Source organism: Talaromyces proteolyticus (assembly GCF_021365285.1).
Source record: "Talaromyces proteolyticus strain PMI_201 chromosome Unknown BGW36scaffold_5, whole genome shotgun sequence".
NCBI classification, from domain to species: Eukaryota; Fungi; Ascomycota; class Eurotiomycetes; order Eurotiales; family Trichocomaceae; genus Talaromyces; species Talaromyces proteolyticus.
Window position 1 is genome coordinate 1,708,110 of NW_025764281.1, and position 19,948 is coordinate 1,728,057.

At 45.3% G+C, this 19,948-nt stretch overlaps 6 protein-coding genes across 6 annotated transcripts; 2 read left to right on the forward strand and 4 right to left on the reverse strand.

The window, feature by feature from the left end:
• Positions 1–3,499: 3,499 nt before the first annotated feature.
• Positions 3,500–5,378, reverse strand: BGW36DRAFT_396539 (beta-lactamase/transpeptidase-like protein; the record flags this gene model as incomplete). The annotated part of the gene is made up of 4 exons (XM_046218179.1): positions 3,500–4,265; positions 4,323–4,584; positions 4,635–4,748; positions 4,811–5,378. The coding sequence occupies 4 exons, from the start codon at positions 5,376–5,378 to the stop codon at positions 3,500–3,502; spliced, it is 1,710 nt and encodes a 569-aa protein (XP_046073361.1).
• Positions 5,379–8,164: 2,786 nt separating this feature from the next.
• BGW36DRAFT_396540 (uncharacterized protein) lies at positions 8,165–8,761 on the reverse strand (the record flags this gene model as incomplete). Its single annotated transcript, XM_046218180.1, has 2 exons — positions 8,165–8,389; positions 8,534–8,761. 2 exons carry the CDS (start codon positions 8,759–8,761, stop codon positions 8,165–8,167), a joined length of 453 nt encoding a protein of 150 aa, XP_046073362.1.
• Positions 8,762–8,949: 188 nt separating this feature from the next.
• On the forward strand, positions 8,950–10,644 carry BGW36DRAFT_340207 (N2227-like protein-domain-containing protein). The gene is made up of 2 exons (XM_046213064.1): positions 8,950–9,158; positions 9,250–10,644. Exons 1-2 carry the CDS (start codon positions 9,031–9,033, stop codon positions 10,421–10,423), a joined length of 1,302 nt encoding a protein of 433 aa, XP_046073363.1. The 5' UTR covers positions 8,950–9,030; the 3' UTR covers positions 10,424–10,644.
• A 3-nt stretch (positions 10,645–10,647) lies between these two features.
• On the reverse strand, positions 10,648–12,918 carry BGW36DRAFT_376942 (uncharacterized protein; the record flags this gene model as incomplete). Its single annotated transcript, XM_046215950.1, has 6 exons — positions 10,648–11,103; positions 11,166–11,684; positions 11,755–11,829; positions 11,883–12,671; positions 12,723–12,806; positions 12,864–12,918. Coding segments are annotated over 6 exons (1,712 nt in total), but the record flags the coding sequence as incomplete, so codon positions are not given.
• A 273-nt stretch (positions 12,919–13,191) lies between these two features.
• On the forward strand, positions 13,192–14,303 carry BGW36DRAFT_376943 (uncharacterized protein). The gene is made up of 4 exons (XM_046215951.1): positions 13,192–13,297; positions 13,366–13,466; positions 13,530–13,859; positions 13,931–14,303. The coding sequence occupies exons 1-4, from the start codon at positions 13,238–13,240 to the stop codon at positions 14,073–14,075; spliced, it is 636 nt and encodes a 211-aa protein (XP_046073365.1). The 5' UTR covers positions 13,192–13,237; the 3' UTR covers positions 14,076–14,303.
• Positions 14,304–15,881: 1,578 nt separating this feature from the next.
• On the reverse strand, positions 15,882–18,188 carry BGW36DRAFT_293702 (uncharacterized protein; the record flags this gene model as incomplete). Its single annotated transcript, XM_046211024.1, has 3 exons — positions 15,882–16,081; positions 16,135–16,573; positions 16,626–18,188. 3 exons carry the CDS (start codon positions 18,186–18,188, stop codon positions 15,882–15,884), a joined length of 2,202 nt encoding a protein of 733 aa, XP_046073366.1.
• Between the last annotated feature and the right edge of the window lie 1,760 nt (positions 18,189–19,948).

Genomic DNA, 19,948 nt, shown 5'->3' on the forward strand with positions numbered 1-19,948 from the left:
CATTACGGCACAGTACAGCCAGTTCGTCCAGGCTAAAGCTTGGGCGCTTCCGGAATCTACGGGATGGTAATCTATGAAATCTCCACGTAACTGAGAAATTATCAAGTGATGCGTTTTTAAAAATCAAAAATTAAAAGAAAAAGGAAAAGGAAAACAGAAAAAAGGAAACTCGGTAGAACAAGAAAAAAGAAACGAGCTAGCGTGAAGAATAGAATCTACTTGGCAGTACTACTTAGTCTCCTCCAAGGACTAATAGCAGATCGTTGGACCGAATTGCCCCTTCTCGGCTGGGCCCGGCAGGTGAAACAGCAATAAGCGGAGAAAGCACGCGCGGGGCGTCTTGACAGTTATTTAGCCCCCGCCACTAGCTGTGTCTACGCCATCCAAGAGCAGAGCAGCCTCGACATGCCAGACAGGACGCGTGAGTATGCGGCATGTGCGAGTACCAGGTGTGATACGACAGATACAGGAGAAGAAAGGGGACAGAGAACAGAGTAGTAATCAAAGAATACCTGAAGAGCTGCAGCACGCCAAGCCACGCATATCATGCGCCAAAAGGAGCCCCCCCGCCGGGCAGTCTATGCGGGCCAATGGGGGCGCGTTCTCGACACAGCCACAACGCAGTGGAGCGCACCAGGGAATATCCCGACTTGACTTGCGATGCGTCGGTTCCGAGCCGCTGTCCTTGCTTTTTCTTCTGATCCTGATCCATCGGGCCACGGCAGGGGTGGCCTGCCCTCTAGCCAATGCTACGGCTGCAACCCTGTACCCCTGCAAGGATGTTTGTAGCATGCGACTAGTGTTCTGCGTGTTCTACGTGTTCCACGCAGATTCAGAGCCATGAAGATGGCCATGTGGAGCCCCCACGGACAGGCACCTCGGAACTCGCCAGGCACTCACATAGTGCAGGGTCATCTCTGCCGGCTTCTTCGATACACATACTGTGACCAGGGCTTTAAATGCACACAGATGTCCATACATTCGCCGTATACGCCGCATACACGCAGCATGCCCATGTATACAGATGTACATTTCTATAGATGTATATGTAATACATCCCGCCGTGCAGATCGGCGGCCAACCAGCCGTCGGCAAGAGCGAGCGAAGGATTCGGCGCAACTCTAAATAAGCACACGGCCGGCCAATCACGGGTGCAGAGCAGCGTAACAAGCAAGCGAGGGGAGCAGCTGAAACGGGCGGTCGGCGGACTGCGGTCTAGGAGCCACGAGGCGCCGCCTAGCGCCAAACTTTAGCCACTATCCCGAGCATCCGAGGACGGGCGGAGCCTCCGTGCCAATCAGCGCTGCACACGGGCACTGTTTCATATATTAATGTATTGATGGATGGATGAAATCATCAATTTCCATCCATGTGATTCGCCAGCACCTCGGCGGCAACAATATAATCGCCCTTTCGGGCCATTCCACTTCAGGGTCCGTGGTATCGCCGGCCAATCAGCGTCGCCGGGTGGCATTCTGCACGGCTCGTTGCCGAACACTAGCACTAGCGTGGTGTAACGGTACGTACAGGTTTCCGTCTTTCGCGCCTTTTTAATTTCTGCCCGGTATGAAGCGTATGACGTGTATAACACCATGCCGACAGCCTTATCCAGGTATTAAACAATAATAAACTATGCTTTACCACTGCTGCCTCATCGTCCTGATATCTCCTGCTGACGGCCCCATTCCTGTAAGCTGTGGAAACAAGCACATGTAAATGGCCCGCCAGCTTCCATAGTTCGGCTGCGCGGCCGCTCCACTCGCGTGCCAGTTTCTGGCCTTACCAGATTCCTGGGGCTCGAGTAAATAGCTGTGCCTCTCATAATATTAATTTATCCGTCGGTATCTTCCACAAACTCTATTGGATTTAGCCTTGACCATCTCGTGCTCCTTCTTCATTCTGTCCCATCTCCGCTCGCTATGGTCGTTTGCCTGTGGCGATCTCTGGATGCATTCCACTGATTGACATGTCGGCTGCACTAGAACACGAACTGGAAATTGGAAAATTATTATGAGATGAATAGGCTCAGACATTCGCCGTGTTCATACATATGTCATGCTGTTGATATGCTTATTGTCTGCTATAGTTTCTTGCTAACTTGTACAAGCATTCTTTTCCGTAGTATTTTCTAGTTCAGCCAGCGCGAGTAAGTATGTCCAATTCAAGCAATAATATGCTCTTGCCAAGACTATTATCGTCACTTCCCTAGTCCGTATGGGGCAATACCCCCTACTCGATCATTCTATCAGTCGATTAATTATGACCATTCAAGTTGATTCAATGACAGTGGCCCGGGCCAGGAAGCCAATCAGACAGATCACCGATGCGCCGCTTGTGCTAATCTTGTTAATCTCCGCCCCTCAATATGCTTAACCGAAGGCTCCATGCGGTTGGGTTCGTGGAATCCTGTCTTTTCTGGGCATTTACCGAGGTCCGTCTATCTTACTAAGATCGCCATTCCAATCTGCCCTTGAATGTTAATATAATCTGAATTTATCAAGCGTATTTGTACATGTCTATTCAGAATGTGCAATACGATATTACGATATGACTAGTCCAGCCCAACAGCCCCCAACAATATATTACCATAGAAGAACTAAACGATGATTTGCCTCGGAGGAATCTGGTTGCACTGCCTCAATGGGTCCTCTCCATCGAGGAACCAAGTTTCGTATCTGAAACGACCCAACCATCGTCGCTGCTACTAGCTTCCGAGCCTTAAAAGACTCGTAAACGACGGGACGGTAAAGCACGACAAGATTGAAAATATTGTATGTAAAAAATAAATATTGAAGAAAAAATACTATTCTCTTGTATACATGTAAATATTTTAGTCAGTCTGCTTATTAGTATTAAACTTAGATAGACGACTCCGTACATCAAATAATATTAACAATGATACACTTCCGCACGAACCGGCTGCTAGCACATACGAAACATGACGGGCCAACCATTCTCTGTGGTGGCATAATCTCTCCGCCGTCAGCTGACAGCAATTAAATTTCGCTTGCTTGCAACGCTGACTAGTTATCGTACTAGACTTTAAACTCTATGCACGTACTCCGAACAATCCATGTCCAGGGCAAACTAGCCGAAATTTCCGAGAACCTTGAAGGTCCCTAACCGCCAACTTAGAGTCTTAGGCTGCCAACAAGAACTGCTAGTCGTATGTGCTAGTATTGTTATTAAGTAATAATACTAGTGGGCCGCAAGTTCCCCGTAATGGTTATTTTTGAGGTGCGCATCGTTTTCGCAGGGACTGGGAAAACTCGCTCGAGAACATTCGAATGCATTGGGTAAGCTGTCTCCACTAAGTATCAATTACCAATTGGTAATTCAGTCAGATCTGCAATATCTGATGACTTGTCACCCTAGTTAGAGTCAATGAATGACAATTCGAAAACAGTTTCGAAGCATGCATGAAACCAATAATAACATTAAATTCGTGAAACGTGTTAACAAATGACTTGAACCATGGCTGACGGTTAGGTATATGTAACTAAAATGACTTATGAAGTACCGTTCGCATTACACGCGGCGATACAGCCACCGCATTCCCAGCGCTGTCAAGATCAAACAAAAACTCATCCAACCCGACATTCCCATATACTGTTGAGTCTACCACAAACCAATCAGTGCAAGGCACGCCATTCGGCTGACTACCGAGTTGCTGGATGATCGCAACAAACGATAATTGGTCCGCATTTTCCAACCCTGTAGGATACAAACGAATCGAAGGTGCAGCAGTATAGCCCTCCAACAATCCGATACTCTGAATTATATCCACCGAGTCATTCACCCAGGCCTCGACATTCAGACCCGGCCCCTCGTCAGTCGTGATCACAATTGACGAGTTTGTACTATTATGTGTATAAATACCTGTGAATCGAAGTGCAGCTTCCTCTTTCGCCGCCGCGTCTAAGGCAGGAACTAGCGTTTCCATCATGGACAGCAAGACCGCTTGCACAACCGCTGACGTACTGTTTCCTGCAGCTAAAATAGTGAAGCCAAAGCTGTGATCAGGCAACAACCCAAGCATACTTGAATAACTCCCGAGATCGCCGGACTTGGTGTACACATCTACCACTCGGGAGGTAGGGAATGACAAAATCTCCCAGGGAGCCCCGACGGAGAAGTCTAGGGAGCCAGTGTGTGTGGCTGGTTTCATCCACCGTCGAGTATGGGCTGGGGAGAGGAGATGGTTGTTGAGAATGGCTCGGCCGAGGGTCGTCACGTCTTTGGTTGATGCATAAAGACCACCAGCACTACAGTAAAATTGATGATTGGCTTCTCTTCTCGTTTACAAAGCATGTCACACTTACGGTGTTTCAGCCCCCGTATTGACGGCCCAGTAACTGGTCGCGGCATCCCATGGGATGATCCCGTACTTATCTGCTGGAGCCGAGTATGTGAGGTGTTTTAGGCCGAGTGGCTCGACAAGGTCTCTGTGAAGCAGAGTTTCATATGTCGTGTTGGTCATCGCCTCCAAAACAAACCCGAGAATCTCAAAATTAGCATTCGAGTAGCTGGGTGTGTATGAGATAGGAAAGGAAGGGTGTTCTTGCAACAGGCCTCGGAAAAATTCTATTCAAAGTCAGTAACTCCCAGACGATTCCTCTCCGCCGAAAACATACGAGCTCTGTCACAAACACCAGTCAGTATACCTCCGCATGGCGGGGCTTCAGAGGGTTGAGGAAACCCATATGCCGTAAGATCAACTCCAGATGCGGCTAGATCACCGAATCCATCTACAGCAAAACCCAGCAGGTAAGTCTACTGGCAATAAAACTGGGGAAATAGGATGACATACAATCTCGACTGATACCTGAAAGCTGAGTTGCCAGATCACGAAGCGTTAATTCTTCCCACTGCACATGGTCGATTCTATCCCATCGATCAGTAGCATTACAGCGCAGCTGTTTCGCCGCATCTGCGAGTTCCGGGACCCATTTCACGACGTGGTCAGACAAGACTACATCGCCCTTCTCGATGAGTAGCAGTAATACAGTCAACAACTTTGATGCGCTACCGATGCGAAATACAGTATCCTCATCAACGTCGGTGACACCGATGCTTGAACTCCTGGTCAATGGAGATGTATAATAATACTCGAAAAGGGGCGTCGAATCATTTGTAGACCAGAGCTGCACTGAGAGCGAGGTTGTGTTGGTGTTGTAGGTTGAGCCTAGAAGGGATGAATTTCCAGCGACCACAGCATCTAAAGTACTGGATATGTTTTGCTTGGCTGCATGAAAGGCTGAATCGGTGCCTAGGCTCTTGGGAGTAGGGTAAACTGGGCCTAGCAGCGGACAATAATTCTTAGAGACCGCGCTGGCAAGTGAGAAAAAAGAGAAAATATGAATATAATTCATCTTCATTCTAGTAAGATCACTTTTCAATGATATTGTTTACATATGTGGTAAGAAAAGACCAAATAGAACCCCGAAATGTTGACACCACCGTACCTTTATAGTTTTTGAATCCTTGATTACGTCGATCAACTACAGCCCCTTTTCAAATATTAACATATAAAAGCAAGCGCTGTCCTAATTACACTAAATATCATGAATATTTCTAAATTTATCCAAAAGTACTGCCTATCTTCCACATCTGAACATTTGATGGCGGAGTCGTGCGGTGTGATTGGCTGCGTCGGGATAATTGAAGATTTGAGCTTTTCCAATTGGGGCTATGACATACGTTCTTGGGTTTTTCTCGTTTAGTTTAACAGACTGCCCGCTTCATCATTGGCTAGGTCGCGTTTTTCTTTACTTACTATTATTTACTACCTACATAAAGCGATGTGCGCCTCTAACAGCTTAATTACTCACCCCTGCACCATGACGGGTCTGATTGATGAATCGATTAATTCATTCAAGATCTTCATTCAAATTAAATATTCAGCTTTCTAGTATTCGTCTTTTTACATTCATAATAAAAAGCACATAGTTATCATAGTCATTTCAAGATAGCAATCGGAAATTGGAGAAGTAGGGATTATATGATAATTGTTGTTTATTTTTACTCTATTAGACAATGAAAACCAAGCTAAATCTTAGGTGCAGAAAGATCCTTCTTTAAAGGAAACAGATCTACTGTTTAATTCAGATCCAATAGGATAATGGCCATCTGTTTGTTAAAGTCTCGTATATTTTACAGGAAACATTTTTATCTATGAAGATACTAATAGAACTAGAATAAACATTGTGTACTCTATTTGCCTCTCTAATATCTCCTCTTTCCTACGAATATTGGGCTTCGAGATATGGCGTTACATTTTCGCTGCACTATTTGTCTGGATAAAGCCCCCTTCAATAAAACCTTCAAGCCCAAGAGTATTATAAAATTGATAAATAAATTTACTGGAATCTCTATTTAGACCTCTCTTTCTACCACGATGCTAATATGTCATCTATCTGCATACTTCACTCGTTGAGAAAGGTGTACAGCCTCTCTATCTTTCCTCCCATTACTGTTACCACATATTCTCCGGTTATCTCTGAGTCTTTTCCAGGATGACCATATCCCCACGGCAGCCTTGCGACGCGGAAGTCCTCATCTTCATTCTGATACAAGATTTGAACAAGGCCTTTTCACAGCGTTATTCAAGGAAGAGAAAAGTTGACCAAAAACCTCAGGGGTCATCGACAAGAGAGTATTTGGACCCTGTCGAGGAGTATGGGTAACCTTACCTAGCTCTGTGAAAACTATTCCCAGGTATTATGCATGGAGAGAGCTGATGAGATTGGAGATCGCCTCACGGCCGCGGAACAGACCAAGGGGATCAATAAAGAGACCTATTGAGGAAGGAACTCACAGTCGAGAGAGCTCTGTGAGACGCTTCTCTGTATGTTGCTCTCCAAACACGAGGTGCAAGTTCTCTTGCACTATGATGGTCACTTCTTTTGTAGAAGGTTCGAGAAATCTTGTATACAGCTGTTGGATTGGCCGTTTTGTCAACATTCGAGCTATTTTGTACTGTAGTAAATTTGTACATAACGAATAAGTTTTAAGATATAGATTAGAAAATATCCAAAATAATACTGAGTCTATATTAATAAATTATTCTCTTAAGAAAGAAAGAGAGAGATATATAAGCTTGATAGAAATAAATAATACTAAAAGAGTGTTAATAACTGTAATAGAGATGATATTTTGGGGCCTTGGGACTGTCAATAAGCCATCTATATGATTGGGAAGAGTTTAATGTTATTAGTTTTGCTGTCCTAATTCAGAATGTGTGTCATGTGTATAAAAAGTGATTCAGTGTCAATTTCTGAATATTCCACATAAATAAGATCATGTTGAGCAACGCACAAGTGAGAGGGTTGATAGTTCACTCTTATGCGTACTAATTCAACCAATCTATGAGTTTCCCCTACTCATGACAAATGTGAAGGATAAAGAGGAGTGCCCTCGAATTTCTGGAAGCAGTCGTCAGTGACGAACACGTGAGTCACCAGAGGGCATTTACTAGCTAATTTAAGCTTTTTTTCACTGCAAGCCGTATACATTGATAACCATTTCTGTTTCAGATAAGAAGAATCCTGGCCATGTGCCATAATGCGTGACCATTCTATATGGAAGATCACGCGAGAGAGCTCCTCCGCTATCTTACTACCCAATTACAGTACCAAATTAAAAAGCTCATTTCACAAGGTAATTCCTTGTCTTCGGGGAAACATCGCGTTCTTCGGGGATTATATCGGACTCAATAATCTGATAGAGACATAAAAAACAAACGTATTGAGATCAGGGTAGGGGCTAGACCACCGGAAGATGACGAAAGCACTTTCAACCCTGTGTCTGATTGTATATTTCCCTTTAGAGTACTGCTTAAAGCCGCAAGCACTCGTTCTATAGACTTTTATCGGGACCTAACATTTCAAATCTTAGCCCTTGGCTTAAAAACCATGAGAGGCCGTCGAAACCACAAAATCTTAGCTTGAAATAAGGAATGGCATCATGCGCCTACAGCACATAATCGGGGAGACTGCAACCTCTTGCTATCATTGGACTAAACCCACGAGACCGTGGATTACTCGGCTCGCTCACCATTTTACCTATAGAATTAGTCAAGGATATAAAATGCTGTCACTTAGGCATCCCCTCTTCATTCAGCTTGTCTCGGATCTTGAAACCCCAATGCAATCTCTAAATCCAATCATTCCCGGTTCTCCCATTGCCTTATGATCGTATCGATAATTTTTGAAAACCCTTCCATCTCTTCTTCAATAGTTGACTCTGTAAGCACTGGATCAATATTGCATCCGACATACACCGGAATATTCATTCTACGAGCAAGGATTTTGGCAGTCCTTGTTGCATAGTCAATGCTTCCCGGAGATGTGAAAAGTGCTGTGGAGATTGTTGAGCGGATATTTGTGCGCTATTTTATTATCAGCAATATTCCAGTACGGGATATGAAGTTCAGATGATTAAGAATGTTCTGCTTCCAGCAAGTTGGGCTGGCAAATTGCACAGCAAGATGGAGATATATTGATCATCTTGAAAAGAAAGAAAATCAACTTACATCAGGCATAGCGTATACAAAGCTTCCCATCGGCTTCAATGTCGAGCTTGAATCGCCAGTGTTTGTTGTAGAGAGGAAAACCATTGTCGATTTAGCCATAAGAGTGAGATGGATGTGCACATTTGTGTGCGGCGTTCTTGGCAGCGGGAACGAAATCTCGACTGGCTTCATTGACGGGGTGGCTGATTCAAGGAGAGGAGCGACATGGTTTACTGTTTCTGTCGCCATTGCTTTCAATGTGTAGATAGCTGAACCTTGGAGAACGAGCAGATGAAAGACGAGGAAGAGCAGGACGAGGAACAACATGCAAAGATCCCCGCAGCAGGCCGCAATCGCTGGCGGGCCTACTGGGCGGAGCTGGAAGGCTGCCGATTGGCCACAGACATCCTCTGCCCGTTCTTTCTCGTCAACACCCACACGTGCCTTTGCAAACCCGCAGTGAACATGAACAAAAAATAGACGGGCCTGCAAGCGATAGTCGATACGCTGTATTGAAGATGGCAGACCATCAGATCCAGGGACACAAAGCACTGCCCGAGGAGACTCAGAGCTGGCAAGGAGATTTTGACCCTTTCGCAGACCGCGAAGAACGTAGGGTATTATTTGCGGCCTTGGACTCGTTTAGGTATGCCCGATGTATAACGTACAGTGCTATATATACTCGTATATATGCAGCTATTAAAAAGTATTGTACCAGATGGCTAAATTGCACGCAGACAATATCGACGGAGCGCTCATTTAAACAACACGCATCGCCGCCGTCAATCATTCTATGCCCTGCCACAAAGGCATTGGCAGATGCTAGCAGAACCCCCATTTTCTATCCTGGAGAACTTTGACAAAGTCGACGATGCCATAGATACTAATTCCGACATAGCTGACGCCATTCTTGAGACTGGTCTACAGTCATTTGGACTGTCAGCTACTCCAGACAAGACCGACCCACAGCAAAACTGGCACGATACTGCCACTGGCGGCGACATGGGGAAGGCGCATTCGACAATTCGGCAGTTCTATCGCGATTGGAGCGAAGAAGGAAAACGAGAACGAGAAGTATGCTACAATCCTGTGCTGGCTGTTCTGAATCTAAAGTTTGGGGATCTCCCAAACCGGCCTAGATCGGACATTCGTGTGCTAGTCCCTGGAGCGGGTCTTGGGCGCTTGGTGTTTGATATCTGTGCTGCTGGATATACAGCAGAAGGCAACGAAATCTCTTATCACCAACTTCTGGCTAGTAGTTGGATTTTGAACCACTCTCGAGGCACTCGCCAGCACGCCTTATATCCTTTCGCGTTACAATTTTCAAATATATTATCAAGAAAACAACAGCTTCAAAAAGTCATGATACCAGATGTCCATCCCGCTTCCGCAATGCATCTTTCTCAGATTGATGACAATAATATTCCTTCATTTGGCAATATGAGTATGTCAGCTGCCGATTTCATTCCTTTGTATAGCCAGGAAGCACAAAAAGAAGCATTCGATGCCATTGCGACAGTTTTCTTCATAGATACCAGTCCAAATCTGATTCGGTATATTGAGACAATCAAAAATTGCCTGAAGCCAGGGGGGCGTTGGATCAATGTTGGTCCCCTGTTATGGCATTTTGGGACCAGTGACCCCGATTCTACCCGACACTCCTCTAGCAACGAAACAGCAGACGCTGAAAACTCACTAATCATGCAAAATGATGGAAGCACTGGAATTGGAGAACCCGGAAACGTGGAATTAAGTGAAGAAGAAGTATTTCATCTTGTGCAGCGGATGGGATTTACATTTGAAGTCCAGCAACCTCCAGAAGATCGGCCTTATTGTGGGTATATTCAGGACCCAGAAAGTATGCTCCAAAATTTATATCGACCTTCTTTATGGGTAGCACGGAAGTTATAGATGCATAAGTTACATGATGCTGGAAATTGAATTGTATCGTGATAGGCTTATAGTAAATAGAAAATATGCATACGCAATATATCGAAGACATATTTAGAGGACTCACTCATGTCTGAAAATCTGTCATTACATTTTTTTGAAGACTTGATGATTCCCAAACATTGAATACGTGTACCATTTGGGAGATCAAAATAGTCTACTTATTGTAGAAATATAAGTACATAGGAGGTAAAATTCCCAAAAATCTATGTGATGTAAAACTCTGTGATGTTGGCGCCTCGATATATACTAAAACATCTATTGACTACTGCCGTAATGGTTGATGGTCGGTTGGTGGAGTGGTAAATACCTGACGTGATGGATTTGCTTCCTCAGTTCAGTTATGTACTTTACGTTATCTTGCCTCCCCATTATAATACTTCCATCATCAAGTCCTTATGTCGAAAGGACTCTACTTGCGACTCTGTATTTATTGGCGCGAAGAAAGTAATTACCGATAGCGTAACTTCTTTTGTACCGAGATCAAGATTTCAAGGGCGCATTCAACACTTGTACCAGGCAGGGCCCAAGGTTTCAGACGCTCTATAGCAAAATTCTGTAGTTCACTAATATTTGGAACAAAACTCTGGAGTCGCGGGGATATAGCAGCGAGAGAGAGGACCAAGCTGGATCCGAAAACACTACCCTCCCATCTGATCAGCACAAATTGTCTAGTAGAAGACGAGAATTTGTTTCAACTCACGTGCTCAGTGCGCTATAAGCCCAGGATGTGTGCTGTGAAAGCAGCTTCTTAGTCGACAGTAACCAGTATCGGCAGCTCGAGAGACAAATTTGACACTTGTCGAGTATTATGTCGGAAACATATGTGTCTGCAGGCAGTGAAGTGACGTAGAAAACAAATGGTCGGAAAATGATATCTTTAGCCGACCAGTAGCGGAGTCGAAGTATATAACTCTGAAAATTCGCGTCTTCCGGCGATGAAAGATCAGGCCGGACTGTGTTGGGTAATGCGTCATACCAGTTATTCAATTGCCGATCAAGCTCGGTACAGATGCTAATCAGAGAGCCGCCTGGCACCTCCGTTAATGAGTCTGCAGAATAGATAGAATAATGAACTCGATTTAGGAGAAGCCGTATGGATATTTCCGCTAAAAATGCTAGGTTTGCCGGCATGGGAGCTTGGCCCAAACTCGGAAACCGCATTTCGTCCATAATATGCAAGATACCACTACGAGGCTGGTGAAATTCTGAAAGGAGATCGCTGTATTTATTTTAGCATATCAACATTTGTTTTCATCTTGAGTTCTGATATAATTCAACATCAAACCCACCTTTCAATACAAAAGCACGACCAGGCAACCCGAAAGATTTCATCATTATCGGCTGGATTCAATGTGTCATCGGAACTTCAAGCACTTGAATGAGTTTTGATTACAAGAAGGTTTAGAACATAGCATACCGAAGCAATATCTGTTGCACAGTCGTTGATGCCAGATGGATAAGTTTCCACGCTCGCAATGGCTGCGCTATATTACAGAGATAAAGGGCGCATAAAACTAAACCCTGTGACAGATTTATTTCACCGGAGAAACTTGTGGTCCAGGAGGTTGTGAGAATATGCAAAGCCGGCTTGAAGTATTCCATTCCGGGAGTATCCTTGTCCAACACATCCTTCGAATCTATTGTTTTACCGGCTACCGAACCGAGTGCGAATACTGCGTGGAGAATCGCTCGGTCATTCAAACTTGCGTCGGCTGGAGTTAAACCATATACATAGCGAGCAAGAAAGGTGTCTTGATCAAGGAAAAAGTTGACAAGGTGGGCTGATTGGAAGAAATTGCTTATCAATGCTAGTGCTGTGTCCTGGTCAACTTGAGGAAGCTCTAAGTAATCGCTAATAGGATTGAACCACTGTGTTGATGGTAGTGATCGTTGTGACTCGACTCGGTAGAAAAAGTCTTCCGGATACTGGCCAATAAGTGACTGGACTTGCGGTAGTACTAGGAGGCTATTATTGGTACAGCGATGGCCCAGAGGAATCGTGAGAGGTGGGAGAGCACTGCCATCTTCGACATCAACCTGAAGAGGCTTCTGTCGACTGTTATAGAGAGAAGGGCCTGACGATGTTGGCGCTTTGGAACGCGGTTGTGACGATGTGCGGCGTGCAACAGTTAAACTGCCCGCGTCGTTGCTCTGGCGAACTTGAGAATTAAGTCTTAGCGAAGTCGCTGCAAGCCTAGCCTGGGATCTAGAATTTGTAAGTGTTATGTTCTGATTAATGTTTTTATTCCTTACGAACCCTTTTCCAATTGCAGAATACGCGCACTCGACCTGTCTACGGATGCATCCGGCACATGGAGCTCCACCATTACACTTGCGCTTGCTGGTGGGTGTCAGCGAGATAACAGCACATTGAACTCCACTCAGAGGGTCTGCTCACTGGGATCTACAAGAGTCGCAAGCAACATTGGACCTCTTAGGCATAGACGCCATTCTTGGTAGATATAATTGTGGCGGGTAATTGCGGCCGTGCGGGTTGAATGGCTGCCATCCCGCACGCTAAACCCAGAATAGTATTCGTACCGCGTTATTGCGGGAAGCTGTTTAGCATCAGCCAATGAAGACCGCTTGTATAGTATCGACTGTGGACAGGTGCTACTGCCTTACTCTGAACAAGAAAAGTGGCGAAAAGGGAAGTAGGATGTATTAAAGCGTCTCAAGTATAAGTATTCGTGGTCTCCAAGGATATCTGAAGTCATGTCAATAATGAGTACAGCACACACTCCAGCGTCGACGCATACACCAAGTCGAAAGATGCTCAGGCGCGAAAACCTGATCCTAACTGCTGCTCTCCTCTGTTTGTATTATTATCAAGTCCGTTCAAATGTCTATTCTGCAACATAAAACATAGTAAGATTTTTTATTCTTACCATAACTGACAGGGATTCATTCTCGGAGCGGCATTCATATCGAGCTTTTACATTGACCCGGATTGCGATGTTGGGCTTTGCCCAATGTCATACTTATCCGCACTTTTTTTCCCGTAAGCTCAAGCAACATGGTGAAGATATCCCAAAATGAGTTCTTAATTTATAAGATACATTAGGCTAGTTGGCTTAATATCATTACTGGCGGGTGACAGGCTGGGTAGTATTTACGGCACAAAAAGAGCATTTGAGGTAGGATGTCTATGGTGGATAATATGGACACTGGTGGGAGCCATTTATAGAAGACTCAAAATAGTCAACATCTGTCTCAGAATGTCTTCGATTGTGGGGTTAGAGGTTCTCATAAATGCACCGAATGTGTCGGAATTTTCTGCGGCGACAGTATTTGAAGCCGTCTTTACTGGTGGCATTTCTATGCTCGGAGCTTACAGTGGAGGCCAATCCTTACGGAAAATATCCTCAATTGCCTCGATACCTTTTGTTCACAGGTAATATATAGGGGTTTTCAGAGTTATACTTCAAAGTGATCTGAATATGGTAGTGCTAACTTTTTATCTAGTGCGGTGTTATCAGCGGTAGCATTATATGTTGTTCATAATTATGTTCCCGATACTAGGCCAAAATGTCAAAATTCCAAGGTAGACTGGTTTGGAATTATCTTTGGGGCCCTGGGACTCAGTTTTATGAACTTAACCCCAGAGTAGCGTTTCCGTTCTATGTTGAAAGAAGAAGTCTAACGTGAAGTAGATTCTTATGTCGGCATTCACTTTTCGATCAACGAAATGTCGCTATTTACCTATTATTATCTATTTACTGGAGCATATATGCGCTGGTGGAAATGAAGTATGTTGGCAAGCATGCTCTATTCCCAGCTACCCTCTGGCCAGACATCATATTGTACAGTGTGCTGATACTGGCCTGTACACACACCATTCTAAAGAGTGTTTTTGGTGGATATGTAAGTTATGTATAGCTATATCTCTCTAGATTTTCTATTTTTTTTTCCTTTGCATTGAACCTTCTAAAGAAATCACTCTTTGCCTATGTATTTCTGAAGGCCAATTATCCACAGATAATCTTATGTCCTCTTCATATGGGAAGTCAGATGAGAGTACAGCGTGTAGAGGGAGAAGGTCATCCATCTAGTGATGTATTCCGAGAAAGGGGTGGTAGCTACAATTCTCCAGCGCTAGATAAATATCAATACGAATACAGTTATATAAGCAAAAAAAACCACACCAAAGCCCCAGTACTAAAAAGCATAGTACCAATATCGCCAAGCCAATTAACCATCTGACAAATCTTCAAAGCCTTCCCCATCCGTGTACTTGGTTTTCTGCTGAAGCATCCATCTCATTCACCCCTTCAACACAGACCCCGAAGTAACAACTTCTGAAACTCCTCAACCAATTTATTAAGTAGAAGCATTGGTTACCAGCGCCTTCCCACCTTTTTTATGACTCGACTGAACCAAAATTGCCGAACGGACTCAAGAACGGCAGGAGTTTGCTGACGCCTGGCATGATGTTGTTTCGTCGTTTAACGACGTAGCCATGTTTTCTGTTCATTGTGTTTGCGAATTATAGTTGACTATGTGTATTAATTCATTAGAAGGATGCTTGGTTTTCTAGGACGTGGAAAACTTACATCTCTATTACTCGTTGGGGTGAAAGGAGCTCAGCTGCGAGGGGTTAGAGAAAGAGGAGAGTGAGGACGAGGGCGAAAGTAAAGGACTTCATTTCAGTTTATATCTGGATAATGAACTTGATGATAAAGTGCGTCCTCGAAGTTCTTGATCCAAGAAGATGGTATAAGGTATTGGAATGCAGTTGGGGAAATTTTAGTTCCTGCTCCCTAGCACAAATCGATATTTAGGTATATTTTAAAGCCGCACCAAAGTTACAGGCGCGCAAGTGTTTATACGCACATAAACTCTTTTGGATCTACGCTCTAGTGGTTTATTGGTCATGGTTAGGGCTCTGGTATGCGCATAATACCACGCCGCGCCTTGGACGGCAGGCATATTTCAGTGATATCCTGATTTATTCATCTGGTCGACGTACAACGTCTTTTCGGTTGAGCACCTGGAGCAATCAAATTAATTAAATAGGCTACGCAGCTGTTCAATCGAGAATAGAGGAAAATGCATGAGCCATCCAAAAAGAAGTTAGAAAAGTTGATATGAAATTCCGAGGTATAAATCAGCAGGAATAAAGTCCTCACGCCTAGACAGAATATTGCAAAAACTACAACCAACGATGTTCTCGGGTTTGATTTTCCATTGATCAGGCTGATCTGTGACATGCCTTATATCTACTGGACAAAATGTCTCGGCTAACACCCCTTCATCTATGAAACAGGAATAAAAACATAATTGGGCAAGGGGGAATAATGCAGATGAATAAAAGGTAGAAGATTCTTGGTTCGGAGACGCGGGATATTTTCGATTCGTAAGTCGTCAATATGCATATAGTCAAGTTAGATCTCAACAACTAGATGTCGCTGGCTGACTACTTGAAGCGTGCAGTGCAGCGGCCCATAACCTCGCCTTGGCACACTAGTTCCGCATTGAATTCGGATCCGTCGAGGGTCAGGTAGATGTCAAAGTAGACGCGATAAAAGGTACCATTTGGTGTGTCCATGCGCTCAAAGTCTTTCTCGAGATTCTTGCGTGACAGATCCGATGTGAGAGTTACCACCTCTTTGATGCCTGTTGCCATATTAGCATATCATTCAGTCAACGAGGGAAATAAGTGGACTTACGGGGATCTTTGACGTATTCAGGACAGACATCCTCGTCACATGCGTAGAGGATATCCTCGTACATCAACGTAGCTCCCGGTGCGACTTGTCGGAAAAAGCTGACCTTGACAGGTTCGCCAATCTTGACTCGTTCTCCCTTTTGCACAAAGATCTGACGAGTATATTTACATCGGTCCTTGCCGTCTAAGCTAGGAACACGGTACTGTTCTGGGTGATAACCCTCTTTGAATGGCTGCAGGGTCGCCATGAGGTAGTGTCGACGGGCGATACGGTGTGTAACCACTCGTTCTGTAATACCAGCTGTAACAGCTCCCTTTACGATCGCAGCGACTGAGTCCATAGGGCGAACCACCTTAGACTGGAACTGTGGCGGAACGTGCAATTTGATTTGTTGGAACAGATACTCGGACGCACCAAAACCACCGACGACAAGGACATTCTACCGAATAATTAGCTTTCTACCAGAGTATTTAAAATGAACGAGTATATACCTGTAGTTGCCTGTTTTGTGCCTGGATGGCAATAATCTGGTTGCGCACCAGCTCCAAAATACGGTTGACAACGGGTTCAAAGCATTGCAGAATCTCTTCGTTCGTGAAACTCATATAGCCATCCTCAATGCCTGCTTCCGGATAATCGGCCTCAATACCAACATCTACAGCCCATTTCTGACCGTTGTTGCGGAAATCTGCTTTGATTCGGTTCTCGAAATCCATAATACACTTGGCATACACTCTTCCGGCAGTTCGCGATGCGTCGGGCAGTTTCATCTTGCGAATTTTGGCACGTAAAATATTGCTAAAGTTACGATTCAACGCCGTTGAACCGCACGAGTCACCAGATCCGGCTGTGCACTCGGCGACGGTGAATGGATTTTCTTCTTCGACTTCGTAGGCAATTAAATCAACCGTACCACCACCACAATCGACAATCAGGATGGCGTCGCCGACCTTGAGGTTGAGCAGACCGGTCTTCGCACAGAACATGGCAGCTGCCTCGGGCTCAGTAATCAAGGTCAGCCGATTATCATTTTCATCGCGTAAGAATCCAGCCTGAATGGCAGCGGCGCGAGTGGCAGCCTTTGCAGCATCGTTCCAAATAGCTGGCACGGTTAAATAATAACGAATGTTGCGCTCTTCCCGATTGAAGACTTCTCCGAGAGTTTTCTGCAGCTGGGCACGCATGGCTTGGCGCACTTTGAATAGGTAATCTGCAGCGACGTCGATCTCAGACTTGCCAGGTGGCAGGGGCGGTAAGTTAATTGGATCAATATAGGTATTTCCAGACAACATTAGCTGCAGCTTGAACCATTCTACCTTTTGCACGCCAGGTTTAGGATAGCCAGTATGCGCCAGCGCGTCAGCAATATCGGGGCCCCATCCGACGACATTCTGGTTCGCATCGTAGTAGAGCACGGTAGGGATCTTCTGCTTTGTGTGGGTTCCAGCGCCAGGCCACTCCGTGATGATATCTTCTCGCGCCTCGTTGTTGGTCGCAAATGCAAAGGCGACGCCCGAGAAGGTGGTACCAAAATCAATACCCACAATCAGTTGTGCCTTGTTGCGGTTGGTCCCGTCCACCTCGGCAGCTGGATTGCGGAGGCCTTGGGCAGGGCCTAGGCTGGATGGGATGCCATGCTGGTGCAAGGGCTGTTGCTGTGCAGGGGGTTGTTGATAGCCATAGCCGGGAGGAGGAGGCCCTCCGACACCGAGTTGCTGGCTATACTGGCCGGGTTGCTGCTGGACGGCGGTGTTGATGGGAGGTGGGTGGTGGGCGAGCTGCTGCTGCGGCTGATGAGCGAGCGGCGGCGGCATGGGACTCGTCGGACGGCCGGCGTGCGAATAACTGGGAGGACGTCCCTGGGGATTCTGGCCGTTCATGGGGAGGCTGGTGGTGGACGAGGTCGAGGGCGGCGGGGGACTGGCGGAGGCGTTACTTAAGGGCGGGGGAACGAACGTGGTGTTGCTGCTAGCGGCCGGGCTCGACTGTTGTGACGGGAGAGAACTGCTGCTGTCCTTGTTGCGCTTGAACGGGAATTTGAGCCGCGAAGTCATTGAGACTGAAGACATAGGGGGAGGGAGGGGACGAGGAGGCGGGCGAAGGCGTGGGAGAGGGAAAAGGGGAGCGAGGAAGAAAGAAAGAACGAAGCGTAAGACGCCAGATCCGCCTTGAGGCTTGGGGGGGGAGCAGCGGGTGGAGCGAGCGAGTGACTAGGCAGACAGACAAGGCTGACAGCGGGCGAGTAAGCGGAAGATCGCAGCAGGCGCGGTAGATATATGTAATATCAATCAATATGCTCGATATTTAATATTTAATATGAATTGACAAGCGAAGGCTAGGCTGAAGCGAGCGCGGGCCAGCAGGGCTAGGAGGCTGAGGTGGTATCTGAGAGCGGTGGATGTGGATGATGTGCAGCGGTGGTTGTGGTAGTGTTTGTGGTTGTTGTGGGAGCGGATTAGTAACGCTATTCGATGTTGGGCCGGAATAATATTAAATACATGTGTATTAAATATTATTACGAATCACAGCAAACACTGTCAGCCGCGCCAAGAAATGGTTGCTCTTCATCTGCGGGGTCGGCGAGGGTGTCGCGCGTGCAAGACAGCGGTGTTATTGTTGTCATGATGCGAAAAAGAATAGAGCATCTACTGCGTGGGTGGTGGGAATATTAATACTTGTGGTACATGTGTAATTACGAGCGCTCACTGGGAAGTGGAGTGCGCGAGGCTGAGCGACCGGGCCAAAATAGCATTGCTAGCAGTGCCCAGCAAGTGTTTAGCGACGGGCGAGTATAATATGGATACTCGCGTCGCAGTGATGGTCATCTCATCATAGCGGATATAATTACATGTCATAACGTCAATCTTCTACCCGCCATCAATTAATCAATTGATATTGATGCTTCAATGTGGTTGCGTTCATCCAATCCCCTCCCAACACCGATAGGTTGATGACTGCTTCTTAGTATGTTAAGTTAGATACTCTACATAGAGTATTCATATTATTGTAATAGTACAATCTCATTTAATTTCTCTCTCTGAAACGTGGAAAGAGTGAAATGAACGGGTTTATTTATAGAAGCCGGCAGCCACGGCCGGACCCGCTGCTGGCCCCTGATTGGCCGAACCCCGTTTAAAAATAACTGCAACCACTAATCTTATTTATAAATCGAGGAGGATGTAACTCATATAATAATAATTATTATTATAATTATAATAGATAATATCGTTGGATGATAAACGAAAAAGCCGAATTAGGTCAAATGCTTCGCTGCTCCAGATGTCGACGTAGCAGGCGTATACACTACTATGTACAGTATCAGGTGTGTTGATATAGTTTTGACTGCACGGATTCATCGATATCAATTGATATCAATTGCATATGATATAGTTGGATTTGCCGACTCCTCTATAACAATGTGGCATGTCAGATATGCTGTAGACTATCTAGCGTCGAATCTTACTTCCTATTCACCGGTCAAATTAGATGACGACTGATATACTATTATGCCTGCGAGATTTCCTTTTCTCATGCTTGGATATGAGTCGTCTCCGTGGTAAGACTAGTGCATATGTAAAAATTAGAAGGGGCATAAATAGTATTTTCATTTTGATTTCGCTAATAAGTAACCATAGTTTCCTGAGGTCCGTTGACTTTTGAAGACGTCATCTTTCATGACCGCTGGCAAATTTTGTCAGACATAAAACGTCTTTACAATAAGCCAGATCACGAACCAAGACCCTATGGTTAATTCCATAATATCAAAGTTCGTGTAATTGAGATGTTACCCAAGAAGACAATCCGCAAATCCCTC